Consider the following 24501-nt stretch of genomic DNA (forward strand, 5'->3'; position numbering starts at 1 on the left):
GCGCGGTCACTTGGGAGTCCCACAGCTCGACCTATCGGACCAGTGGGGAAGGGTGCTGAAGAGTATGGCGATGCATTATGTATATACACAGACACAGGACATCGGTTGAGCTCACGTTGGTTTTGTTTATTGACCAACAGGCGTGACGTTTTTTTATTTCCCTTCGCATCGCGGCCACCCCCCTCGATCCGTGGGGCTCGCCACGGTTTATGAGAAGTTGGGGAGGGCTTTTGAATTTGCGGAGGGAGGGGGGGCGTGTTTGATGTGGAAATGCGGCCCCAGAAGGCAGTGGCGTCTTCCAGAGACGGCGGGGAAGACGCAGCAGCGACAGGAGAAGGAAATCCCCAGAAGGGGGGCGAGGCCAGCGGAAGGAGTCGTCGGGGCCCTTTTCGGTGGGAAGTGGAGTGTGAGAGCGACAATAATGTCATATACCTGCTCTCTGGCTGGACATCTTCACTACATGTGTATCGCGCATGCGCATGGTTCATGCACATTATATATGTTGATTACTCTATGAATAAGCCAACTGGTAATGGATACTCATCGTAATATATATGCATACGTTAACCCCCCATTAACCCCTCCTCCTCTGGTCTTCGCACCTGATTGCCTCATAAGTGACTTCACATGTATCCCTCTAAATTTTGATTTACAGCTTTCGTGACTGCAGGGATTCATATTCTTGGTTCTTTCGGTAAAGTCACGTAGAAGGGAAACAATAAAATAATAAAAATATAAAACGTCGTGAGAATTTTATTGTCTGATATTTTTATTATTTTATTGTTTGCCTTCTACGTGACTTCACCAAAAGAACCAAGAATATGTATCCCTCTATTTAAGACAGAAACAGGATTTGTACATAACTGGCTGCCGCCTGATGATGCTGGTTGTAATTATAGGAGCAACTGTGTGCTCGCATTGTAGATATTGCGGGTTTACTCTCCAACACACCGGTGTGTGGCATGATTTGTTTACGTGACAAACCTTACTAACTGGCCGTCGATATTGTTATTAAGTGAGAAGCGTAACCCCCGTCTGTAGGACTGCTGCTCCAGGATTGTATTCCCGTGAATGCAAAACATTTGGACGAGTTTGTCCCTCCAGAAGGTGCCCGTGGAGGCGTCCACCACAGCGATGGAGGAATGACGACATCAGCTGTTGTGTGCAACAACCAGACGGATTGATGTATCAAGAAACCGTGACAGGTGGCGGTGGCTTGCGGAGGCCCTTCATCCAGCAGTGGGTCGATCACGCCAGCCGTCTCGCGGCAACTGTAACCGAGAGCGCGTCACCCACATCCCCCCGATCCCCTCCCTACGGTTCCGATCCCCAGATCTCACTCATTGGCTTCAAAACTCTACACTGCCTACTTCTCCCCTCTCACTTTACTCCCCTGCACGCACTTTTCTACCTCTCCCATCTCACTCCACTCCCCTCCACACACTCCTGCCTCTCAAACCACTTCTTTCGTACAGCTGATGTAGATTCAGAGCAGCAACAACAACAATTTTCGCATTCAGGTGGTAAATCCAGATAACCACGTAAGGAGTAGCAGAGTGTATCATCATCGCTGCGATGTCTCCTTCGTATTTGTGGATCGGGCATTCCGTCGTTACATGTTGTTTGGTCTGTTCTAGATGACCACAGTTGCACACTGGAGAGTTAATTTGCCATGGGTGCCTCGGGTATCCGCAAGGTGTTTGTTTGTGAATCCCACTCTACTCTTCTCGAAGCCCCCTCAACTCCATGCACACATCCTCCCCACTCGGGAAGCATTAAGCAGCACAGGAAGCAGGCCTTAGTGTCCGCAGGCCCCACATCAGGTCGCGTTTATTGTTTTGACCGCATTGTGTAAACGACTCCTCGCAGCCCTCCCCCCCACACCCCCTCCCCCCCTTTACCATGACCTCAGGCGAACGGACAGTGGGGTCAGTGTTGGGTCACGTGATCGATTAAAAAGTCGCTTTGCCGAAGCACGACAGGCGAAGATGCCGCTGCTGTTTTTGGGGTTGTCGTTTTGTTAGTGGTCGTTGCGGTTGTGGTAGTGAATGTGGTGGTAGTGAATGTGGTGGTAGTGAATGTGGTGGTGATTGTGGTGGTGGTGGTGGTGGTTTTGGAGTGAGATGAAGACGGCAGGATCGCTCGCGGTCTGCTATTTACACTCACGGAGCGCACAGGGAAGGAGATTCTGGACTCGGTTTCATTGAGTTTATCTCGAAGAGAACAACAAAAATAATAATACTAAGTGTTTAAAATAAACATCTCTCTCTTACCCCCCCCTCCACACATCCGCCCCCCCCCCCCACCAGGACACGGGTCCCAATGAGATCCGTGTGTTTATGATGCGGGTTTCAAGGATGGGGGGGCGATGTTGTTGGGTTGGCGGTTGAGGGGGGTCATCCAAGGTCACGCCACTCTCTACAGCCATCTGAGGACAGACGCACACGCACAAAAATAAGAATCTCCAGGGTAGCCTTTATCGGACCACTGAGGCAAATGCTGTTAGCAAGCAGCGGCTACGTATTCATGTTGAACTTCTTTCGCACCGCACTTTGCCTACCGTGCTAATCAGAGGTGCTGGGGAAGGAAAACAAATTAAAACACAAAAAGCAGTTCTAAATAAATTAGTTTTCAATCTAGTGGCTTCCTATTACCGAAAGAGCATTCCAGAGGGCCGCAGAAGTGCATCTATAAAGGCTGACACGGCAAGCAATGGGGTGGGTGGGTAACACTATGCCCGACCGCCTTTGTCTCCCCAGTGCAGATGTTTACAAGTTGCAACAGGTACCCATATGAGGCCGAGTCGACCTAGGGGAGCCCAAAGACCGGTTCAGATAATCGTTACTGGTGTTGGCCGTGAGCAGGAATCGAACTTGAGTCGCCGGGTTCGTAGGTTTGTAGCACAGTGCGCTAACCACAGTGCCACTGTGCCCCACAGACACACAACACACACAGATGTACAGCGAGGGAAAAAAAGTATTTGATCCCATGCTGATTTTGTACGTTTGCCCACTGACAAAGAAAAGGATCAGTCTAGAATTTTAATGGTAGGATTATTTGAACAGTGAGAGGCAGAATAACAACAACAAAAATCCAGAAAAACGCATGTCAAAAATGTTATAAATTGATTTGCATTTTAATGAGGGAAATAAGTATTTGACCCCCTCTCAATCAAAAAGATTTCTGGCTCCCAGGTGTCTTTTATACAGGTAACGAGCTGAGATTAGGAGCACACTCTTAAAGGGAGTGCTCCTAATCTGAGCTTGTTACCTGTATAAAAGGCACCTGTCCACAGAAGCAATCAATCAGATTCCAAACTCTCCACCATGGCCAAGACCAAAGAGCTCTCCAAGGATGTCAGGGACAAGATTGTAGACCTACATAAGGCTGGAATGGGCTACAAGATCATTGCCAAGCAGCTTGGTGAGAATGTGACAACAGTTGGTGCGATTATTCGCAAATGGAAAAAACACAAGAACGGTCAATCTCCCTCGGCCTGGGGCTCCATGCAAGATCTCACCTCGTGGAGTTGCAATGATCATGAGAACGGTGAGGAATCAGCCCAGAACTACACGGGAGGATCTTGTCAATGATCTCAAGGCAGCTGGGACCATAGTCACCAAGAAAACAATTGGTAACACACTACACCGTGAAGGACTGAAATCCTGCAGCGCCCGCAAGTTCCCCCTGCTTAAGAAAGCACATATACATGCCCATCTGAAGTTTGCCAATGAACATCTGAATGATTCAGAGGACAACTGGGTGAAAGTGTAGTGGTCAGGTGAGACCAAAATGGAGCTCTCTGGCATCAACTCAACTCGCCGTGTTTGGAGGAGGAATGCTGCCTATGACCCCAAGAACACCATCCCCACCGTGAAACATGGAGGTGGAAACATGCTTTGGGGGTGTTTCTCTGCTAAGGGGACAGGACAACTTCACCGCATCAAAGGGATGATGGACGGGGCTATGTACCGTCAAATCTTGGGTGAGAACCTCCTTCCCTCAGCCAGGGCATTGAAAATGGCTCGTGGATGGGTATTCCAACATGACAATGACCAAAAACACAGGGCCAAGGCAACAAAGGAGTGGCTCAAGAAGAAGCACATTAAGGTCCTGGAGTGGCCTAGCCAGTCTCCAGACCTTAATTCCATAGAAAATCTGTGGAGGGAGCTGAAGGTTCGAGTTGCCAAATGTCAGCCTCGAAACCTTAATGACTTGGAGAAGATCTGCTAAGAGGAGTGGAACAACATCCATCCTGAGATGTGTGCAAACCTGGTGGCCAACTACAAGAAACGTCTGACCTCTGTGATTGCCAACAAGGGTTTTGCCACCAAGTACTAAGTCATGTTTTGCAGAGGGGTCAAATACTTATTTCCCTCATTAAAATGCAAATCAATTTATAACATTTTTGACATGCGTTTTTCTGGATTTTTTTTGTTGTTATTCTGTCTCTCACTGTTCAAATAAACCTACCATTAAAATTATAGACTGATAATTTCTTCGTCAGTGCGCAAACGTACAAAATCAGCAGGGTATCAAATACTTTTTTCCCTCATTGTACACACGCATGAGTTCGCACTCTCGATATGGGCGCAGTGGTGGCAACGTGGTTAACACCATGAGCCCAGTGTCCTGAGTTTGATTCCCGTCCATGGCTAAGATTTGTTGCAACAAGCCTCATTTAAACCGCTCTAGGGTTCTCCACTCCCGCCACGGCCTTCACAGGATGCGTGGTGAAGTATGGTCAAATAACCCCTACGACCAAAGCCCTTGTCCACATAGCACTTAATGATGGTGGCGAGATGTTATCTCCTTTGGCTGGTATGCAGGAGGTCGTGGGTGGGTTCGATCCCGACCCTGACAACGCCTGCATATTTTGAGTTTGCATGTCTCTCTCCCTGTGGTGGTCGCGTGGATTTTTCTCCAGGTTCTCCGTTTTTCCCTCCACATTTAAAATCGACGTGCGTTTAGATTATCTGACTGCTGCTATTACAGATTTCCACGTGGTAAATGCCACTTTGCTGAGCTATCATTAATGGCCAGGTCGCTTCTGAAAAAGAGCTACATCGCTCGGTGGGGCTTATCTGGTAAAATAAAAAAAATCACGCTCCTGGGCTCCCCATCTCCCGCCATCACAGCCTTCACCAACCTGCACTAACCAGTGTGGTGAAGTATGGTCAAGTAACCCCCACGCGACCGAAGCCTTCGTCCATCCAGCAGCGGATTGACAAAGCGGCGGTCGCCCGAGCCCCCCACGCCCAGCTGCGCCCCTTACCGAGTGGCGCGTTGCTCGAGTCCCCACGGACATCAGATCTTGAACCCCAGGGCGCGCATGCACTCCTTGTGTGCCTCGATGAGCTCGCCGCACTGAAGCTCCCCCTTCTCTATGATGCTGCAACACAAATACGCATGGACAGACACAGAAACGCAAACACACGGACACAGACACACACACACACACAGAGACATGCACAGAGACATACAGACACACCAAGAAGTAGACACACACACACACAGAGACAGTTAATTATCGTCATTAAATGTTTGTACCGTACCTCCAACGCAGCACATCTCGAGACGCTCTGCGGCAGGGGACCCCTGGTGGCAGCTGTCACTGTGCAGCTCAAGGTGACTGCAGTGTCCTCCGGCCGGCCGGCTGGCAATCAGGCGGGCATAAACTAAACTATAAATATTTTTTTTATTTACCAGGTAAGGCACACTGAGCAATATAGCTCGCAGAGGTCGCCGGTTCGATTTCATCTCCCGGCAAGGTGGTTGAAACAAAGGTGGCAGGATTCTTACATCGCCCATTCCCAGCCAGCCAGCCGCCCCCCGCCCCCTCCACCCCCGTATTGTTCACCCTGCCACACAAATGGGTTCGACAGTCCATCGGCAGGCCAGCGTGCGATGGGTTAAGGTGTGGGTACACTTACCTGTAACATAAATGATTTTAACAACCTTCGTAGTCTGCATGGGAAAACGAACGCTCTCAGTGCTCCTAACCCACGCCCCTGTCCCAATGACACGAGTCAGCAAAACGGGTCATGAACGCACGCACACACACACACAACAACCGCCGTTCACCAGTAAGCAGCGGTGACGTCACCACACCACTTGAGCCATGCTAGGGGCCCTGCCCTGGCTCGTCACGTGCACACGCACGCACACACGGCGCTGACGTCGCCAGTCTGTGCGAGTTGGGCAGCGAAATCGAATCACACGGTCGCCCGGCTCTCAACAAAGGGGCGGAGATCACGATGCGTTATCGGACAACGGAGCGCACGGCCCACCACCGATCCACTGCTGGACAAGGGCCTCCCCCACTCCGAGCTGATCACGGGGATAGGGGGGCAGGGGGTTCTTCGTCCCATACTTTGCCGCGGTGAAGGTCGGAGGGGGGAGGACTCCGGACCGGACCAGACGTCATTCGACGTAAGCCGCGGCCAGGATCGAACTGGGGTCGCCAGGTTCGAGGCGCCAGGCAAACCGGCACAGCGGGAGAACCCGTGCCCTTGGGCGCCGTGTGTCTCACTCCACACCAGGTGCTCTTACAGACCCGACCTCGCCCTTTCGTGGTTGCCGATGTTAATCCCGCACCTCCCCGCCACCCCCACCACCTTCGGTTGGGCACAGGGACGAACTCTGTGAAAGCACGAGACGGGCCGGAACTGTGCCGGCCCAAACCGGTGCATTAGGGTCATGCCGCGGAAAGTCACGGGATGATGGGGCCCCTTCCCGGCGTCGCTTGTCACAACACTTCCTCTAGAAACACAGTCCCCAGAAAAAAATGGAAAATGGGCGAGTTGGAAACACATTTGGTAGCTTTACCTTTGCTCCCTCATCCACCAAAGAACAGATCCCTCCCCGTATAGCCTTAACAGACTTCATTGAGGCAAACGCTGCTAGCGAACGCGTGTGAAGGCCGGCACGGCACATGACGGGGGTAGCAAACGCCACACCCGGCCACCTTCGTCTCCCTAGTGGCGATGAAGGAGTCCCTGGTACAAATTGTAAAATGTACCAGGTACTCATTTGAGGCCGAGTCGACCAAGGGGAGGCCCAGGAGCGGTTCAGATCATCGTCACTGGTGTTGGTGACCGTGAGTAGGAATCAAACTCGGGGTCACGGGGTTGTTAATGCAGCGCGCTAACTACTACGCTATCGCTCGCCACATCCACCATCTACCAGACAGCACGCCCCCACCATTCACAACGCCTCCCCCCCTACACACCCTCCATACCCAGGCACAATGCTGCGTGCAACGAGCGCCAGGATTTCATGCACGACAAAACGCAAGTCATCGCTGCGCGCGCCCCAACGTGTCGTCAGTTTTATCCAACGTGGCAGCAGCCAGGGGCAACAAGAGGGGGAGCATGAAGACAGCCAGACAGACAGTGGGAGAGAGGTGGAGGCATAGACAGTGGGAGAGGGAGAGTGGAAGAGGAGGGGAACACGGGGAGGTCATCGTTAGATTTCTCACGCAATAGTGGGGGGGGGGGGGGGGACAAAGAGCCGCTCCGGACGATGGACGAGATGAACGAATCTGCATCGTTTCACCTGAAAGTCCAGAGTCCCCACTGCATGCCCAGCACCATCACCAACAGCCGTGTCCTATCCACTGCTGCGTCAAGGCTTCTCCACCCTGTTGCCATCCCTCACGGCTCTACGATGTAAAAATCCACCCAGCGCCACTTGGCACACGAGCCGGACCTCATCGTTCCACCTCGGCGGTGCGGTGACGTCCTCTTGGGGTGCGTTTCCAGCCTTTAGCTGCCACTCTGCCGTTAGTCTCGTCCAACGCTCGTCGGTCGACCTAGGCCATGCCATGCGCTGCCCGAGCCTCGCTTGACTTCTCTTGGCAGGCGACGTGAGGTTGCCAAGCTCTCCTCTCAGCCGTGTGCTCCTCTTCCTGTCTCGCAGTGCAATTCCAAGCGTGCGCGCCCAACTCCACGCTTCTTTGAGCGTCCCTTTGGTTTTTGTTCCGATTCAAGATCACTCTCCTAACCTACAAAGCACTGCATGGCTTGGCTCCTTAACTACCCACAAAAACGAACCTCCCTCCAATCCTCAGGCACATACAAAACACCCCGTTGCAAGGAAACGGTGAGACTTGCCCAGCCTAGGATTGTTCACCGGACGCTGGGGGGACGAGGGCCTTCTTGGGCGTAGCGCCAAAAATCTGGAACTCCCCGCATGCCACCGGACATCCGAAACGCGCCGAGTGTCTCTCAATTCAGCGGTCTGTGCAAGACGCATCTACTCGGACTCGTCTTCACATATCATCTCCAATTTGTAATGAAAACTGTCTCTTGACTTCTCGTTGATTTTATTTACCACTTACCTTTCTGATGCTATTCATTGTGCACGGCTGCACTTTATTTTGCGCGCGGTTGCAATTTACTTTACTCGGTCTGTGTTAGCCGCGGAGGGTGTGACGGTCTCTTTTATCTTTCTTTTCATGTTCCTGTCCCATTCCCATTCTGTTGTAACACACACCGATATCTGCTTTATTGAGAGAGAGAGATATAGGCACGTAAAATAAAAATCGATCGATCGTTTAGCAATTGTCGTCAACGTCCAAAGTCGCTGGCCGTGGACGCTGATGCCGTACTGCCCCCCCCACCTGCGCTAACCCCCTAACAGTGCTAGCCCCGCGGGCGATTGGCGCGTCGATGTGCACGCTGCGTTTACGTAACACAGCACGCCTGGCGGCGCCCTCACGCGGTCAGATACCAACATGACCCGCATGATAGTCAACGCGTAAGCCCGGGTGGGGATCTCGGGGGTGATTTAATGGTGAGACCCACGGACTCCCAGCAAGGACACACAAACTCCCAGCGAGACCCATAGACTCAAAGACCTCGCTTTCTGCTCTGCCTATGACCGACTGCCTCTCTCTGTTAAATAAATACAGAGGGCGGTGGCGCGACAGTGATGGCGCTCACAAAGAAAAGCCTGGGTTCGATTCCAGACTTGGGTGGCCTTTCTGTGTGAAGTTCGTATGTTCTCCCCCTGTCCTGGGTGGGTTCCCTCAGGGTTCTCCCGTTTCCTCCCATAGCACACACAGCAGCACCAGCAACATCGCCCCCCTTTTGCAAAACCTTGACAGGACCCCCCTGAAAAAGCCTTGAGACTCAGTAGTGTTGTGCCACGCAAAGGCGGTGCCAACACCGGCATGGTAACATCTGCAGACAGAGTACTGTACCAGCCACGCAGCCCGCGCGCCCCCCCCCCCCACCACCACAACCACCCACTCCCCAAGCCCCCCACCCCCCGACTAACGATTGCCACATTTTCACCAGAAATGCGCCGATACGGCGGAGATTCAGCAAAGATGCCCAGCGAAGAATGCAGCGGCACTATGCACTTCGCGGTACCGCGTGTGGCACCGCGTGTGGCACCGCGTGTGGCACCGCGTGTGGCACCGCGTGTGGCACCGCGTGTGGCACCGCGTGTGGCACGTGGACAACCTGCATGACGGCCGACAGAGAGACGAAGTGAGGGGAGGGGGGAGGAAGCGCAGTGGCACCGGCGCGGGGGTCGTGTTCGCCCTCTCGGGAGGTCGGGCCAGCGGCGCAAAGTGCTGATTATTGCTGGCCGCTTGGAGCTTTGGGCTTGCGCTCAGCAATGGTGCTAACCCTCGCTCTCCCCCTCCACTGTATTTACTTGAAGCGATAGCAATGATAATGGCAATGACACCACAGGCAAGTCTCACCAAGTCTCAAGAATTCGCTTTCGGTAGGGTTCTGCCACATTGGGAAGTTTGACCGCGAGTGCCGTTGCGAGCGAGAGTTTGGGCGTCGCGTAGGAGGAGGGCCGTCGGAGGACCCCGGAGAAACCCAGCACCACGCTGCTGTAGACGAGGCGTGCGACACTCAACACCCCCACGCCCTAACCACCACCTCGCTGCAGCCCCGCACCTACAACATCACATCAGGCAAACCTTTGCTTAGCTTCCAAGACCCAGGACCGAATTTACGGTGGGTCGATTTTGGCCTGGGGCCTCGCTGAGGTGGCCGCGAGAGAGAGCTCACTGCTCCCTGTTGTTTTTTGCGAGCGCGGCGGTTATTTCGGTTTCATTTGTCGCTTCACGGTGATGGCCGACGCCGCTCCCAATGCGCTGCTCGCTTTGGTGCTTCCATTCAGAGTGTACACACGCGCATACACACACACGCGTATACACACACACGCGTATACACACACACGTGTACACACACACGTGTACACACACACGTATACAGACACTGGTACAAATAACGACCGCCATTCGCCACTAAGTGCCGGTGATGCCACCACATCAGTGATGCCAGGCTATGTGCACTTTAAGGCCATGTGAAGTGTTGAATGCCCACTGGCAGGAGGTCAAGGGACAGACCCAGGTGCAATGGGTTGACTGACTTAGATGACTGGCCGATGCACCACCTGCACCCCCTACTGTGCCAACTTGCTGTGTTTTAGAAGCCTAGCCCTCCGCTCGCTGTTGTGAGTGTCGCTCCTCTGCCCTCCGTTGCTGCTAGAGGGCGGCTGCCTCCAACTACCAGTAGCGTTGTTCACGAGCCTTCTCCACAGAGGCCGATCTTGACACCGCTGTTGCCAGTCATTGGCAAGTCCACTCAGCTCCACGTCCTCCCGTACCACATCACACCATCTCTTCTCTAGTTCTTGACGTGCCCATTTAGCCACCTCTATCCGGCCGAACAAAAGCTGTTTGGGCATGCGGTGGCTGGGCATGCTGGCTACTGACCCAGCCAATGCAGCCTTGCCTGCCGGAGGAGCTCACCGATGGGACTGTCAGATATTTCAAGGATTTGTGAACTTCTCACATTTTCCAGCCTGGTTAAACTCAGGATGGATCTTAGGCAGGCCAGCCCGGATGTTTCTAATTGGCATAAATGTTCCATTAGGGGGGGGGGTCAACGTTTCGCAAGCTTAGAGAAGGGAAAGCATGACTGTCGCCGAAAAGACCCGAAACTTCGTGTGGAGTGGCAGACCAGATAGCTTCCACACGGCGTTACATAGCCATTACGCATACGCGCGCACGTGCATAAACGCATGCACACAAGCGTACAAATGTACACACGTATACGGACACGTACAAAGACAAATATCCCCTGCATAGTCTTCACAGAATGTTGGGGCAAGTGCTTTTAGCAAGCGCCTATAAAGGCCGGTAAAGCACACGAGGGGGTGGGTGGCCAACACCATGCCCAGACGCCTTTGTCTCCCGAGCAGCGACATTTACACACCGCACAAGGTACTCATTTGAGGCCGAGTCGACCTAGGAGGGGCCCAGGACCAGTTCACAAAATTTTCACTGGTGATGGCCATGAGTGAGAATCGAGCTCAGGTCGCCGGACTCGCAGCGTAGCACTAACCACTGCGCCAGCGGTGGTTAGTGCAACAGCCGAGAATTTCCACTGAGCAACGGTGGCGTCACCACAGCACCTGTGCCAGGCTAGGTGCACTTTGAGGCCGAGTGAAGTGTGGAATGCCCGCTGCTCTGCCGGAGGTCACGGGACGCAGGTGCTACAAGTTAAACACGCACGCGCGCACACACACGCAGTGAAAACCACCCTCTGGCACCAAGTGCGCGCTGTATACGCAGCAGCAGCAGAAGCAGCGGCCGCCACCACTCTCTGTGCGCCACTTCGCCATGGCCTATCATCATCGCCAGGATCAGCTGTGATCTATCCGCTGCTGCATACAGGCCCACCCCAAGCCGTCACCATCTTTCACGGTCTCACGCACACGTGCAGGATGAGTGCCCCCCCCCCACCCACGCCACGCTGGTCGTCAGGGTCGTATGTCCGTACTTCACCAGCGAGGGCTACAGAAGGCAGGGAGCGTAGGTGCACTATCCAGGTTCGACCCCTGCTCAGTTTCCGAGACCCGGTGAGTTTGGCGTGCGTCTTGCTCCCCGGAGCGTCATATAGTCCGGAGAATACGGCAAGGGTGCCCTTGACACAAGAGGGCCTCACCAAGCTTCCAAGACTCGTTTTGAGCAGGGTGCCGCCACAACGGGAAGTTTGGCCGTGAGCTCCGCTGCAAGAGTTCCGGGGGTCAAGCCGGAGGAGGAGACCGGAGAAACCACGGAGAAAGCCCAGCGCTATGCTGCGCTATACGAGGAGGTGACACCACCTCCTGGCCACCGCCTCATTGCAGTCCCGCATCTACAACACCTGGCAAGCACCCGGTGCAAGGCAGTCATCCATCCACGTCCTAACCAGGCTCCACTCCTGCTTAGGTTCTGAACAACTCGCCTATGGCCCCTCCAGTGGCTGGAAGGGAGACGTGGAGTTTCCGAGGTGGACAGCACTAACAGGATAGACAACACTATCGAGGACAGCATTAATGCGGGGGACAGCACTAACAAAGGGGGACAGCACTCACCAGATACACAGCACTAACGAGGCGTGCAGCACTAACCGGAGGGTACAAAGGAATATAGATAACTGGCTGCCGAGTTGAATCTCTCGACCCATCAATGGCGGCGACAAGGCTGCTTGCGTAACTCCCCCACCGCCCTCGGTCAAGCCAAACCGTTCCGGTAATCCCAGAGACGTCCGTCGAGAGCATCTTGATGCGATAAGTCGGTGCCAGGGACCATAACTCCATCCCCGTCATATCCTCCTGAGCCCCCCCCGCCTGGGACAAATGGGCCCCCCACAACCTTCCTGTGACCCCTGTCAACCCCCGTCCCCCACCAACCACCCTCCAGCCCCCCCCCCCCCCCCCCACTACAAATCGTCAATCGCTGTAAGGGCAGTAATCCGAAGATCGCTTTTTATGTCCCATTTAATCTTTTCCAAACGGAGCCTCCGTCTGTCGCCGGCTCGGAGAGATGCAGCTGGGGGGGGGGGGGGGGGGGCGCACCTGGTGGCGAATGTGCCCCACGGGCACAGCCTGTATCACGCGAGTGCGCGTGGTTACGTAAACCAAACGGAAATTAATAATGAACTCGAAATGACTACTGCAGTGAGCGCGTATGCCATTGCGTCACATGACGGACACACGGAGAGACAGAGTCAGGCGCACAGACAGTGGCGAATACTCTGAACATTGTTTTATTTTACAAGGTAAGGCCCACTGAGCTATATCGGTCTTTTTCAGAAGCGACCTGGCCACAAATGATAGCTCAACAAAGCTGCTTAGCGCATGGAAATGTATGGCAGCAGCCAAATACTCTAAACGCACGTTGGTGCTAAATGCTAAATGCAATTTCCAAAAATCCAGGCGTCAGGGTCAGGACCGAACCCACGACCTCCTGCATATCAGGCGACGGAGATAACATCTCAATATCAATCCCCCGTTTGTGATGGCTGGTCCCTCAACACGTCAAACGCGGTGGGACCAAACTTCCCATACGCCCCGGTAACCTCAAGAGCGACGCACATTTCATCTCGACACACCTACGAGGGCACCCCCAGTGGCAGCTGTCTCCTTGTGGGCACAAAGTGACGTGGCACATCTGGCCTGCGGACGAGCGTTAGCCCATCATTAGGGGGGGCGATGATTGCTGCCGTGTGTAATCTCTATCGAGTGATTTAAAATAAATCGGCCGGCAAATTCGCCTCCTTCAAATCATACCCCGTTCCTCCACGTAAAAAAGAATTGACGAATACATTTTAACACATCCCATGAGCTACAAAGCCTTCAGGGAGTGCGTGATTTCAGTGACGTCGGTCCGACCCGAGCACAACTCTCAACCGCAAGATGAAGATGATCTAAGGATAGGGGAAGAGGGGAGAGCGACGCGTGAACGCGCTGTCCCGAGTACTGCATCGTCACAGCTGCTGCTGTTGCTATGCACGTAGAAAACGCTCGGCTTTCAAGGTTCGGGAAGCTTCCTCCTCCTCAACAAGAGAAAGCTCCTGGGAAATCCACTCGTTCACGCACTCACCTATTCACTCACCCGCCCATGTGCCACTCTTCCACTCCCTCACCTACCCATGCACCCAAGCATCCACTTACTCACCCACTCACTCCCTCAGTCCTGGGAATATCTACATATTCCCCGTGACAGCATCCTGCCTACCAAACACGAGGACGATACTGGTAACCACCCCAGGACGAGTGGCCAACCTCGTTGTTATCAGGTCATGCTGAGGACGCTAACGATGATGATAATGATGTCTGGCGTGAACGGAGGCCAGGAGACCCGAACCCCACCCCGACCACCACACGATGCAAGGGTGAGCGAGCATGGGGGATGAGAGGTGGAGATGGAGACCGGCTTACCACAGCTCCTTGGCTTGCCTCTTCTCGTCGCAGGCCTTGTGCGCGGGGTCGGACAGGTCGAGCTTCGGGGCCTCCGCCTCGCCGGACGCCGCTGACCCCTCGGACTTTTCTTTAGACATCGTCTCGTCTCGTCGTCTCACGGAGAAAACAGGAAACTCCTGCGGCTATGCAAGCGCCAGACAGATGCAGGACTTTTGCCCGTGTCCGTCTGCCTGTCTATCTGGCTCTCTCGTTGGCTCTCACACACGCTGACTGGCTCCCGCTCTCGTGCAGAGCGCAGAGACTAAATAAATAAACAAATTGGGGCCCGCTAGACGCCGTTGCGTACAGAGGCAGCGTGTTTGCGTAACTGCATGGGGATGGTGGTATCGGACTGGCCGGAGCGATTGGATGAGTTGGTTTGTGGGTGTGTGGGTGAATGAGAGGGTGGGTGGGTGCTTGGTTGGAAGGGGAGAAGTGGTGGGAGGGGGGGGGGAATAAGTGGGTCGGTGGGTTTGATGGTTGGGTGGGTCACTGTGGGTAGGTGGGCCTTTAGGTAAGTGTGTGCATTGGTGGCGGTGTGAGTGAGTGGGTGGAATGGTGAATGGGCAGGTGGGTGGGTGTATTGTTACGTTGGTAGCTGGATAGATAAATAAGTGGGTTGGTTGGTGTGTGGATTGGTGGGTGGTTGAGTGGGTGGGTGAGTGGGAGTGTGGATGAGTGGGTTGGTGAGTGGATTGGTTGATGGGCGAGTGTCACATAACTCCGCTCCCCCGCTTTCGACTGCTCCCACCCCGACTCTCCTCCTCCCTCCAACTTAGGAGGGAGTGGGGGGGCGGGGGGGAGTTGTGGGGGCGCATGTTACGAGTTGCCCGCCTAACTAACCCTGGCTCCAAAATCCACCTCCTCCAGCTCCACACAACAAAGTTTTGTCAATTCACCATCATTGTCATCCATAAATGACACATCCACAATGCCAACTCACCACCCAACATCCCACTCACCTATGCACTCACCGACCTAGCTACCTATGCACTCACCGACCTAGCTACCCACTCACCCACCTACCCAATCACACACCTACCTACCCACTCACCCACCTACCCACTCAACCACCCATCCAGGGGTTGCCTGCATGGTGTAGCAGGGCTGGCAATGTTCCTGGAGTAGAGAGTGATGAAGGCCCCTCCTATCCAATTTTTCCCTCCACCTCCCGGTGCCGGGTCTCCATGTGCAGCTACATCGCCTGCACACTCGATAGCTGCCTCAATTGGGTGCCTGCTATCACATTAAGCAACTTCGCCACTCCCCGACCCCTCACCACAACCCCCCCCACCGTCCATCCGCAGACACCGCTACCCCACCGCACCACCACGTCTGGCCGATGCCACTTGGTGCCAACTTGTTATGAGCGTTTCGGAGCGGTCAGCAACACGTGGTGCACACATGCGGAGCAGACAGCAGTGCACAGCGGTTGACAGCAGCACATGCTCAACTAAATTATTTTAAATTTGACCAGGTAAGACCCACTGTGCTATATAGCTCTTTTTCAAAAGTGACCTGGCCACAAATGACAGCTCAACAAAGTGGCTTATCACGTCGAAATGTTGATTCTAAATGTGTAGGGAAAAAGCAGAGAACCCAGGAGGATGCACGCGATCACATGGAGAGAGAACATGCAACTCCAAATATACAGGTGTTAGGGTCAGGATCGAACCCACGACCTCCTGTATACTTGACGGGGTAGTTAACATTCTTGGTTCTATTTCTTAGTTTTTTCGGTAAAGTCACGTTGAAGGGAAACAACAAAATAATAAAATATATATAAACAATAAAAAATTCTCACAACGTCGTGAGAATTTTTTTATTGTTTTATATATATTTTATTATTTTGTTGTTTCCCTTCAACGTGACTTTACCGAAAAAACTAAGAATATGAATTACTGCAGTCACGAAAGCTTTAAATCAAAATTCTTGGTTCTTTCGGTAAAGTCACGTAGAAGGGAAACAATAAAATACTAAAAATATAAAAAAACAATAAAACTTCTAGTTAACATCAGTTAACATCAAGTTAGTTAACATCAAGCCAGTCCGCCGAGAGAGCCTCAGCGACCAGAGTTAGATTCCCGCTCACGGCCTACGCTAGTGGCGATAATCTGAACAAAGTCCGGGCCTCCAGTAGGTCGACACAGCCTCAAATGAGTAACCGGTGCTGTGTGAACATTTCCACTGGCGAGACAAAGGCGGTTGGGAGTGGTGCTTGGCGACCTACACCATCGTGAGCAGTCGGCCTTCATGGGTGCTCGCTATAGAGCACTTTCCCTAACAGTCAGTTAAGGTTATACGGGGATATTTGTATGCATGTTGAATGTCTTTCGCACCGTAAATAGCCAACCGTGCTAATCGGAGGTGCGGGGAAAGGACAACAAACTAAATACAAAAAAAATCTGTTCTAAATAAATTAGTTTTTAATTTAGAAATCTAGATTTAAAAGTGCATAGCTCCAATGGCTTCCTATCATTGTCTAGTCGTGTGTGTATGCGAGACACACACACTACTACATCACTTTATGGCCACCGGGCACACGTTCTGGGTACTCTTTACTCTCCACAGCGTCTCTCGCAATTCGGAGAGAACACGGCAGCACTGACTGGACCGTTTACTCCCAAGAGCTGTCTTTAATATATATTTTAAACAACCATTACAAGTTAAACGTGCGTGGTTTGTTTTCGCAACGGGAGAAGGGGTCGGGGGCGGGGTAGGGTCGCTTACGAAATCTAAAGCCCTGCTCCCCTCTCTTCGTGACGAACGAAATCTCCCCCACACCCATCCTCACAATGACTTGCAAAACCCCTCTTCTCCTGACTCAAACTCCTCCGCCCCTCCACCCCCACAATGCAAAAAAATATTAAAAACAAGTTTTTCAATGCACACACTTTTATTTGCACTCAAAAGTAGAAAATCTATTATTCTAACCCCAGAATTAATCAAATTTCATGTGCTGAATAAAAGTAGGTGGCTTGCATCAATAAAATTTGAAGTATAGAAATATATATATGAAGCGTCAAAGATTTGAAAGAACATAATGAAACAGGGCAAGTTTTATTTTTTTAAAGAGCTGTATAGCTTTTATCAAAAGCGACCTGGCCACAAATGATAGCTCAACGATGTGGCTAACGTGGAAATTGAAAGGAGGCAAATACTCTAAATGCACGTTGATTCTAAATGTGGAGGGAAAAACCAGAGGACCCGGAGAAAAATCCACGCGACAACGAGGCAAAACATACAAACTCCAAATATACAGCAGGAGTCAAGAGTCGGGATCGAACCCACGACCTCTTGTATACCAGACGAGGTAGTTAACACTACGCCACACCGAGTTGTACTACTATACTAACCGTGCTCTTGGACCATGACTAAATCACCCAGAAGGCGGCGTCGATTCTTTGTCAAGCCTCAGTCGCCAAGCAGATTTCAGCCTGGCTAGCGCTCGGGTGCAATATACGGGCTGCTGGATCACGTGGCGGGCCAGCAGATGGCAGTGGTCAAATCCATTGTCATGCTGTAACCTTTGCGTGTATGAATGTTGAACTTCTTTCGCACTGTACATAGCCAACCGTGGTTTATCATAGGTGCGGGAAACCTTTGTTTCCCCACCCTCACTAGATTGGCTAAGTATGGTCAAGGCTCGTGCCCGACACGGCGTGGGGGAGGGCCTGCATCCAGCAGTGGACTGACAAAGAGGCTGAATGTTATTTTTCTATTACTGTTTAACGTATGATTGAGTTCGCTTGCGCAATATCGCACCAAAGTTGGTTAATTTCATGCAGTTCCCCAGTTTTGTTATTGTTCAAAATGCAATTCAATTGTCGCACGGTGTCTCATTCCGATATTAGGAAGCCACTGGAGCTATACACTTTTGAATCAAGATTGCAAACTAATTTTGCAAGAACTGCTTTTTGTGTTTAGTTTCTTGCCCTTCCCCCACACCTCCGATTAGCATGGTTGGCTATATACGGTGCAAAAGAAGTTCAACACACATACTTACACAATCCCGTGTTGGCACGACCATTTATGATGACAGCCAGGGATAAAATGAACTACTCGGCCCACTTTAAATAGGGCGCAAGGCCCACTTGGCACCTGCTGGGTCAAGTCAAGGCCATGCCGGGAATCTGGGCTGAGCCTACCAAGGCCCCGATCAGGAACATGGGACCAGCCTACTACCCAGTAGCCATAGGAATGTGGCACGAGAATCTGGTAACGCCATAACACAACAAGGTCAAGCCCGGCTGCACCTATCCCCAATTTAGAATTGCCACTTGGGCAATGCCGGTATTTTTGGTGCGCGACTCTGCAGGAGGTAACGTAATCGTAGTTTGAGATGTGAGCAAGGAGGCAGGGGGCCAGGACTAACACCCCCCTTCAAACCCATTGAACAGCTCGAGCGTAAATTCTAATACGTCGACTCTAAAAGAGCAAAACCTCTCTAATTTACTTATTTTTCCCTATTTATCCAGGACAGCCATGTCAAGTTGTAGCACTCGTTTTCAGGAGGGCCCTGGATTTTTATTTATTTATTTTAAGATTGTTTTTCAGCCAATGAATGATTGTTTATACGAGTGCTAGGAAACCGGAACACAGCCAGAGAAAACCCACACGTGCGAGGGGGAAACACTTAATCCCCAGGTGGAAACTGATGGCGATTAGTTCACCTCCTGTCCTACCTTCTCCCTGGTCAACGCCAACGGGAAGGGAGTTTTACAACCTCTGTGTGTGATTCACCAACCCTCCCCTCCACACCTGGATCACAGGCCAGGTGCACAGCCACCACCACTATCACCACCACCGAACTCAATGAGAGGGCACACTTCTACACAATGACATTAGGAAGCCACTGGGCCTATGCACTTTTAAATCTAGATTTCTAGATTCCAAACTAATTTCTTCAAAACAGTTTTTTGTCTTTAGTTTGTTGTCCTTCCCGTGCGCCTCCGATTAGCACAGTTGGCTACCTACAATGAGAAAGAAGTTCAACATACATTAAAAGATCTCCGTATAACCTTAACCGACTTTTTGGGCAAGTGCTGTATAGTGAGCACCTATGAAGGCCAGCACAGCACACGATGGTGTAGGTGGCCAATCACCACGCCCGACCGCCATTATCTCGCCAGTGGTGATGTTCACACACTGCACTGGTTAGTAATTTTAAGCTGAGTCGACCTAGGGGAGGCCCGGGACCTTGTTAAGATAATCGCCACTGGTGTAGGCCGTGAGCGGGAATTGAACTTTGTTGCCGAGGCTCCCGATGCGGACTGGCTTGATGCTCATCACCTAGCCTGGTATGCAAGAGGTCGTGGGTTCGATCCTAACACTTGTAAATTTGGAGTTTACATGTTCTCTCTCCACGTGGTCTCGTGGATTTTTCTCCGGGGTCCTCCGGTTTTTCCCTCCACATTTAGAATAAACATTTCCACGTTGTTGAGCAAGAATTTGTGGCCTGGTCACTTCTGAAACAGAGCTATATAGCTCAGTGGGCCTTACCTTGTAAAATAAAAAATATTGTTTATAGTTTAGCTTGTGCTGCCGTCATCCATCGCGCATTCATCACATTCCTGCCCGGTCGGAAACCAAAAGAACAAGAGCCATTATTTTCGAATTCGGTAAAACAAACTCAATATGTGAATACGAGACGGTGGTACTTAATAAATAACGTCACGAGGCAGTCCTTGAAGAGCCACAGGTAGCTCTGGAGCCACAGGTTGCTGACCCCCGCCCATGGTAAACTGTACTCCCATGATAAACTGGACTTCCATGGGTAAACTATCGGCCAGGAGTCGGCAACCAAAATAACTGGAAGAGCCATCTTTTGCGAACTCTTCAAAAAAAAAACCTCAATATATCAAGAGCTGCGATGCAGTCCTCAAAGAGCCGCAGGTTGCCGACCCCTGTGCAAGACTAACAGCACGAGCAAACCCGCTCTTTTATACGCATTATTATTACGCTTGTTTACCCAAGAAAACCCGGAGCCTCTAGACTCTTTTTCATGAGGGTCCTGCCAAGTTTTTCTTGCAGTCGGGGGCAATGTTGCTGTTGCAGTGTGTACTCCCAATTCAGTAATTTTTTAGGTGATTTTCAGAATTGGGATGCTTTGGTGATATGAGGAAATTGTTGAACCTGGAGGAAACCCATACGGAACTGGAGGACGGAACGTACAAACTCCACGCACAAAGGCGCCCGAGTCAGGAATCGAACTCAGGTCCTTCTTGCTGTGAGGCACAGGCGTTAACTACTGCTTTACACCATCAGCGGTTTTGCCATTACCATACTAAGTGCATCTAGAGTCGGGCTGAACGGGAAGGTAAGGTCACCCCAAGGTCAAACATGACGTGAAGCCGTGAAGCCACACGATGCTGGGGTGGGGGGTGGGTCACCACTTGGATTCTCACCATCTGCTCACTCACCATCAGCCCCACTCCACAGCCACGCGGACTGTAAACACCACGTGACAAAACGTTGTGGACACAATTAGCCGGTATGCGACCCCATCTCGCTGGACCTTGCTGGTCAAGCAAGGGTGTTTGGGCCCTAGGGCACAGGAACTCAATGGGTAAATGGAGACGCAAGAAGGGCACGGGCACATTGATATGGAAGAGACAGGGGACACTGGGTCACGTGGGGGGGGGGGGGGGTTAGTGACACAGACCACGTGGGGAATGTGTCTCAGTCACATTCCGCCGTGGTGGCGAGATGTTAAATCCCTCGCCCAGTATACAGGAGATTGTGGGTTCGATCCAGACCCTGACGCCTGTATATCTGAAGTTTGCGTGGACTTTACTCTGGGTCTTCCACATTTAGAGTATTTGCCTGCTATATATTTCCACACGAGCCATTTCGTTGAGCTATAAATTGTGCCCAGGTCGCTTCTGAGCTTTACCCGGTGAAATAAACATAGTTTAAATGGTTTATTGAATAGATGGCTGCGTTAGGGGTTAGGGCCGTAGACCCCGCCACACAAGTTGTGCTGCCACATCGTTCGGGTACTGACACATCAGGCACTGCCAGTCACGGCGACGAGACAAGACCACAGAGCAACCAGGTACGGTGTCTCACTGCAGGCCAAGTCGACCTTGCGGAGACCCAGGACCCGTTAAGACCTTCTTTGACGTTGGTTGACTGTGATCGACAATCGAACTCGGGTTGCAGAGTTCACGGCATAGCGCGCCAACCACAGCGCTACCGCTCCCCAACACAGACGCATGTTTTAATCACCCGCCCAGTGATGGCACGATGGGACATCGACAAAAGACGCCAATCGCACACTAAGTGGCGGTGACGTCAGCAGAGCGCTTGTGCCAGGCTAGGTGTACCACGTGGCTGTCGCGTGAAGTGTGAGGAAGGCTCGCTGCTGTTGCCAGGAAGTAACGGGACAGACCCAGGTGCTATCGGTTGCCCGAGATAACTGGCGGTATGTTTTTATTTCACGAGCCAAGGCCCACTGAACCATACAGCTCTCTTTCATGAGCGACCCTCACCAAAAATTGTAACTCGACAAAGTAGCTTGTCACGTGGACATTTACAGCAGTCGAATGCTCTCAGAAACGGCAAAGCGTAGACAAGAAGGCGGACACCAACGGCTGTGAAGGGGAGAGACCCCATCCAGAAACGATATCCGACACCAATTCCTCACCACGCGTCCCGAGTCTTCTTCGTCTCCGGGCATGCGCAGCACGGCTTGAGGGGCTTCTTCTCCGCGCTCTCGGCCCCGCAGCTCCCTCCGGCTCCCCCTGCTCCTACCGCTGCTGCCTGAACGGTGCCGGCGCTGCTGGACATGGTCGCTCACGCTCAACGCGGTGAAGAGAAGACTCAAGAGCGCAACCGGGAACCACGTGCGGCGCCACACTCACATTACCTAGAACGCATTAGCCAAGCACCGCCCATCAACGTGTCCCATTGGCTACGAGGCAAGCCGCAACCGTCGGTTTTGGCCAATCGGGTTCGTCGTAACCGCAGCGCCGCGTTTATTCGCGATAGGAAATGTAAACCCGCCTTCCTGCAATGTTATTGACGCTTCCGGATGGCGGCCCGACGTCACCCGCAGGGGACATTGGAGACGGTCGCCATCTTGCTAAGGGAAGCAAATCTCCCAACGTCACTCAAGCAGTGGTGCTTTGATTGTGTGGCTACTTTTGACTTAAAACTTTCGTGACTGCAGGAATTCACATTCTTTGATTCTTTCATTAAAGTCACGCTGATAGAAAAAAAATAAGTGAATAAAAATAAAATAATAATATCAACAACAAAAAAACTAGTTGTTTATTTTATTTTTTTATTTTATTCACTTTATTATTTTTAAAATAATTTTTCTACCTACGTGACTTTACCGAAAAACAAACAAATAATGTGTGCATCCCACTGGGATTTTTGCACACAGCGTTGGTGTACGGTGCTATTTCATGAATATTTTGATGTTTTTTTCCTGGATTTTCTGTTTGCACATGCGCAAAGTCACTTTAAGATGTTTTTCTTGTTCATGTATTTGTTTGTTGTGGTTGCATCCGATTCAAGAGCCGAATGGCTCACAGGGCTATACTAAAATAAATGAAACTATGAAACTAACTTCTGTTTTACCCCCCCTTGTTAAGTTTTGTTTGAACCGATAACCCCCTTGGCCTGACCCAACATTGTTCTGAGAAATAAAAGCATGCAAAAATGAAAAGCAATGTTTAATCAATTGTCCATGTTGTGAGGTATCCTAACTAGCTAGTAAGTGTAAGAAAATAAGAAAAATTAAACGGACGCTGCTGTGTGCATGACGTAATGTGTTCGCACTCGATGGTTAACTCTAAGAAACCGCATTGTTTACGATCAATGAGTATCGAACGGTCTTTTAAACCGTTTATAGATTACCATATGGATTTAAAATGGATCGCAGTTATTTTATCTTGGCAGGTTCATACATGATTTTTCACCCACGACTCTCGTGTATGATAAAACTTCACATTAATGAAATGACCTCGCGTGTTTTTTGGGCCTTGCCTCGCAGGTTGAGAACCACTGCCTAGGTCGCATTAGCGAAGCCCCGCGCATCGCCGCGTTCTGTTAGCTAAAATTCAGTTACAACCTTTGATCTTGGCCAATCGGTTGTCGCGAAAAACGCCTCGTTTGTTCGTGTTAAGGAAAATATAAATCCGCATATCTCAATGTTTCTGCAACGGGCGCCATATTGGCCAGGGTAATTTGGATACGTTGCCATCTTGCTAAGGGGTAGCTGTCCCATCTGTCTCTGTATTCAGAATCAAGTGATACTGCAGGATAAATCCGATAAGCTATGAAGCTCTTTTTCACAGATGTCTCGTAGGGGTGGTCAGAAAGTTACAACAATAAACAAAAAGTATTTTTTGCTGTTATAAAATTCTGACCACCCCTACGAGACAACTGTGAAAAAGAGCTTCATAGCTTATCGGATTTCTCCAGGATAAATATTCTGCTTCTGAATGACGGCGGCTGCTGCTGCAGCGGTGGATTGGGGAGACAAAGGCGGCCGGGCGCAGTCCTGGACACACCACTCTCTCATAGATGTACCATGTTTCCCTTCAAAGGTGCTTGCTAACAGTACTTGCCCAGCAGTTTAAGGTCTACACGAGGGATCTTTGGTTTTGTTTTAGATGTGTAAAGAAGTTCCTGAGCAGGTTCAATTATCTAGACGACTTACTTTACAGTAACGTATTTACAAGGTGAGAGTACAACTAACACGTTCACAAGGCTATGACTATCTGCAGCCCTGGTGGTTCCCATTAGATTAATCTCGAACGGTCTTTCTTGATGGTTTCCACCATGTAGATCTCGAAAGTCTTTCTTGATGGTTTCCACCATGTAAATCTCGAACAGTTTGCCCGATGATTGCCACAATGTCAATCTCCAACAGTCGGCCCCGATGTTGTCCACAGTCGTCCTTTAGTCCCCGAGCCAGCGCCTTGATCGCGGGCCTCGCTCCACCTTATATACCCGCTCGACCGCGCCCTGGTAACATCCAGCTCTACTGATCTGCTCTTTTTCTGCTGGTCCCGCTCTATATGAATTCTGTCTAACGGATTGAGCATTCCCCGTTTCAATATGGTGCTGCATCAAATCCGTACAACCCAAATGATATGGGCCCTTACTGAAAACGTCTTCAAATTCTAGGAGACCTTTAAGGCGGTCTCTTTGACCTTGAGGCAACTCAGGGTTCCATTGAGTGATTTCTTCTGCCCAGGGATACCTTATCCCATCCTTCTCTTCCTG

General features: G+C 51.4%; 1 protein-coding gene across 1 annotated transcript; it reads right to left on the reverse strand.

Annotated features, from left to right (window-relative positions):
- Positions 1 to 2194: 2194 nt before the first annotated feature.
- On the reverse strand, positions 2195 to 22591 carry LOC142931250 (cytochrome c oxidase copper chaperone-like). Its single transcript, XM_076074911.1, has 3 exons — positions 21908 to 22591; positions 5276 to 5392; positions 2195 to 2428 (listed from the first exon to the last, which is right to left on the reverse strand). The coding sequence occupies exons 1-2, from the start codon at positions 22048 to 22050 to the stop codon at positions 5308 to 5310; spliced, it is 228 nt and encodes a 75-aa protein (XP_075931026.1). The 5' UTR covers positions 22051 to 22591; the 3' UTR covers positions 2195 to 2428; positions 5276 to 5307.
- Between the last annotated feature and the right edge of the window lie 1910 nt (positions 22592 to 24501).

Source organism: Petromyzon marinus, chromosome 51 (assembly GCF_048934315.1).
Source record: "Petromyzon marinus isolate PM22_M1 ecotype Great Lakes invasive population chromosome 51, UKy_Petmar_22M1.pri1.0, whole genome shotgun sequence".
In the NCBI taxonomy this organism is placed as follows: Eukaryota; Metazoa; Chordata; class Hyperoartia; order Petromyzontiformes; family Petromyzontidae; genus Petromyzon; species Petromyzon marinus.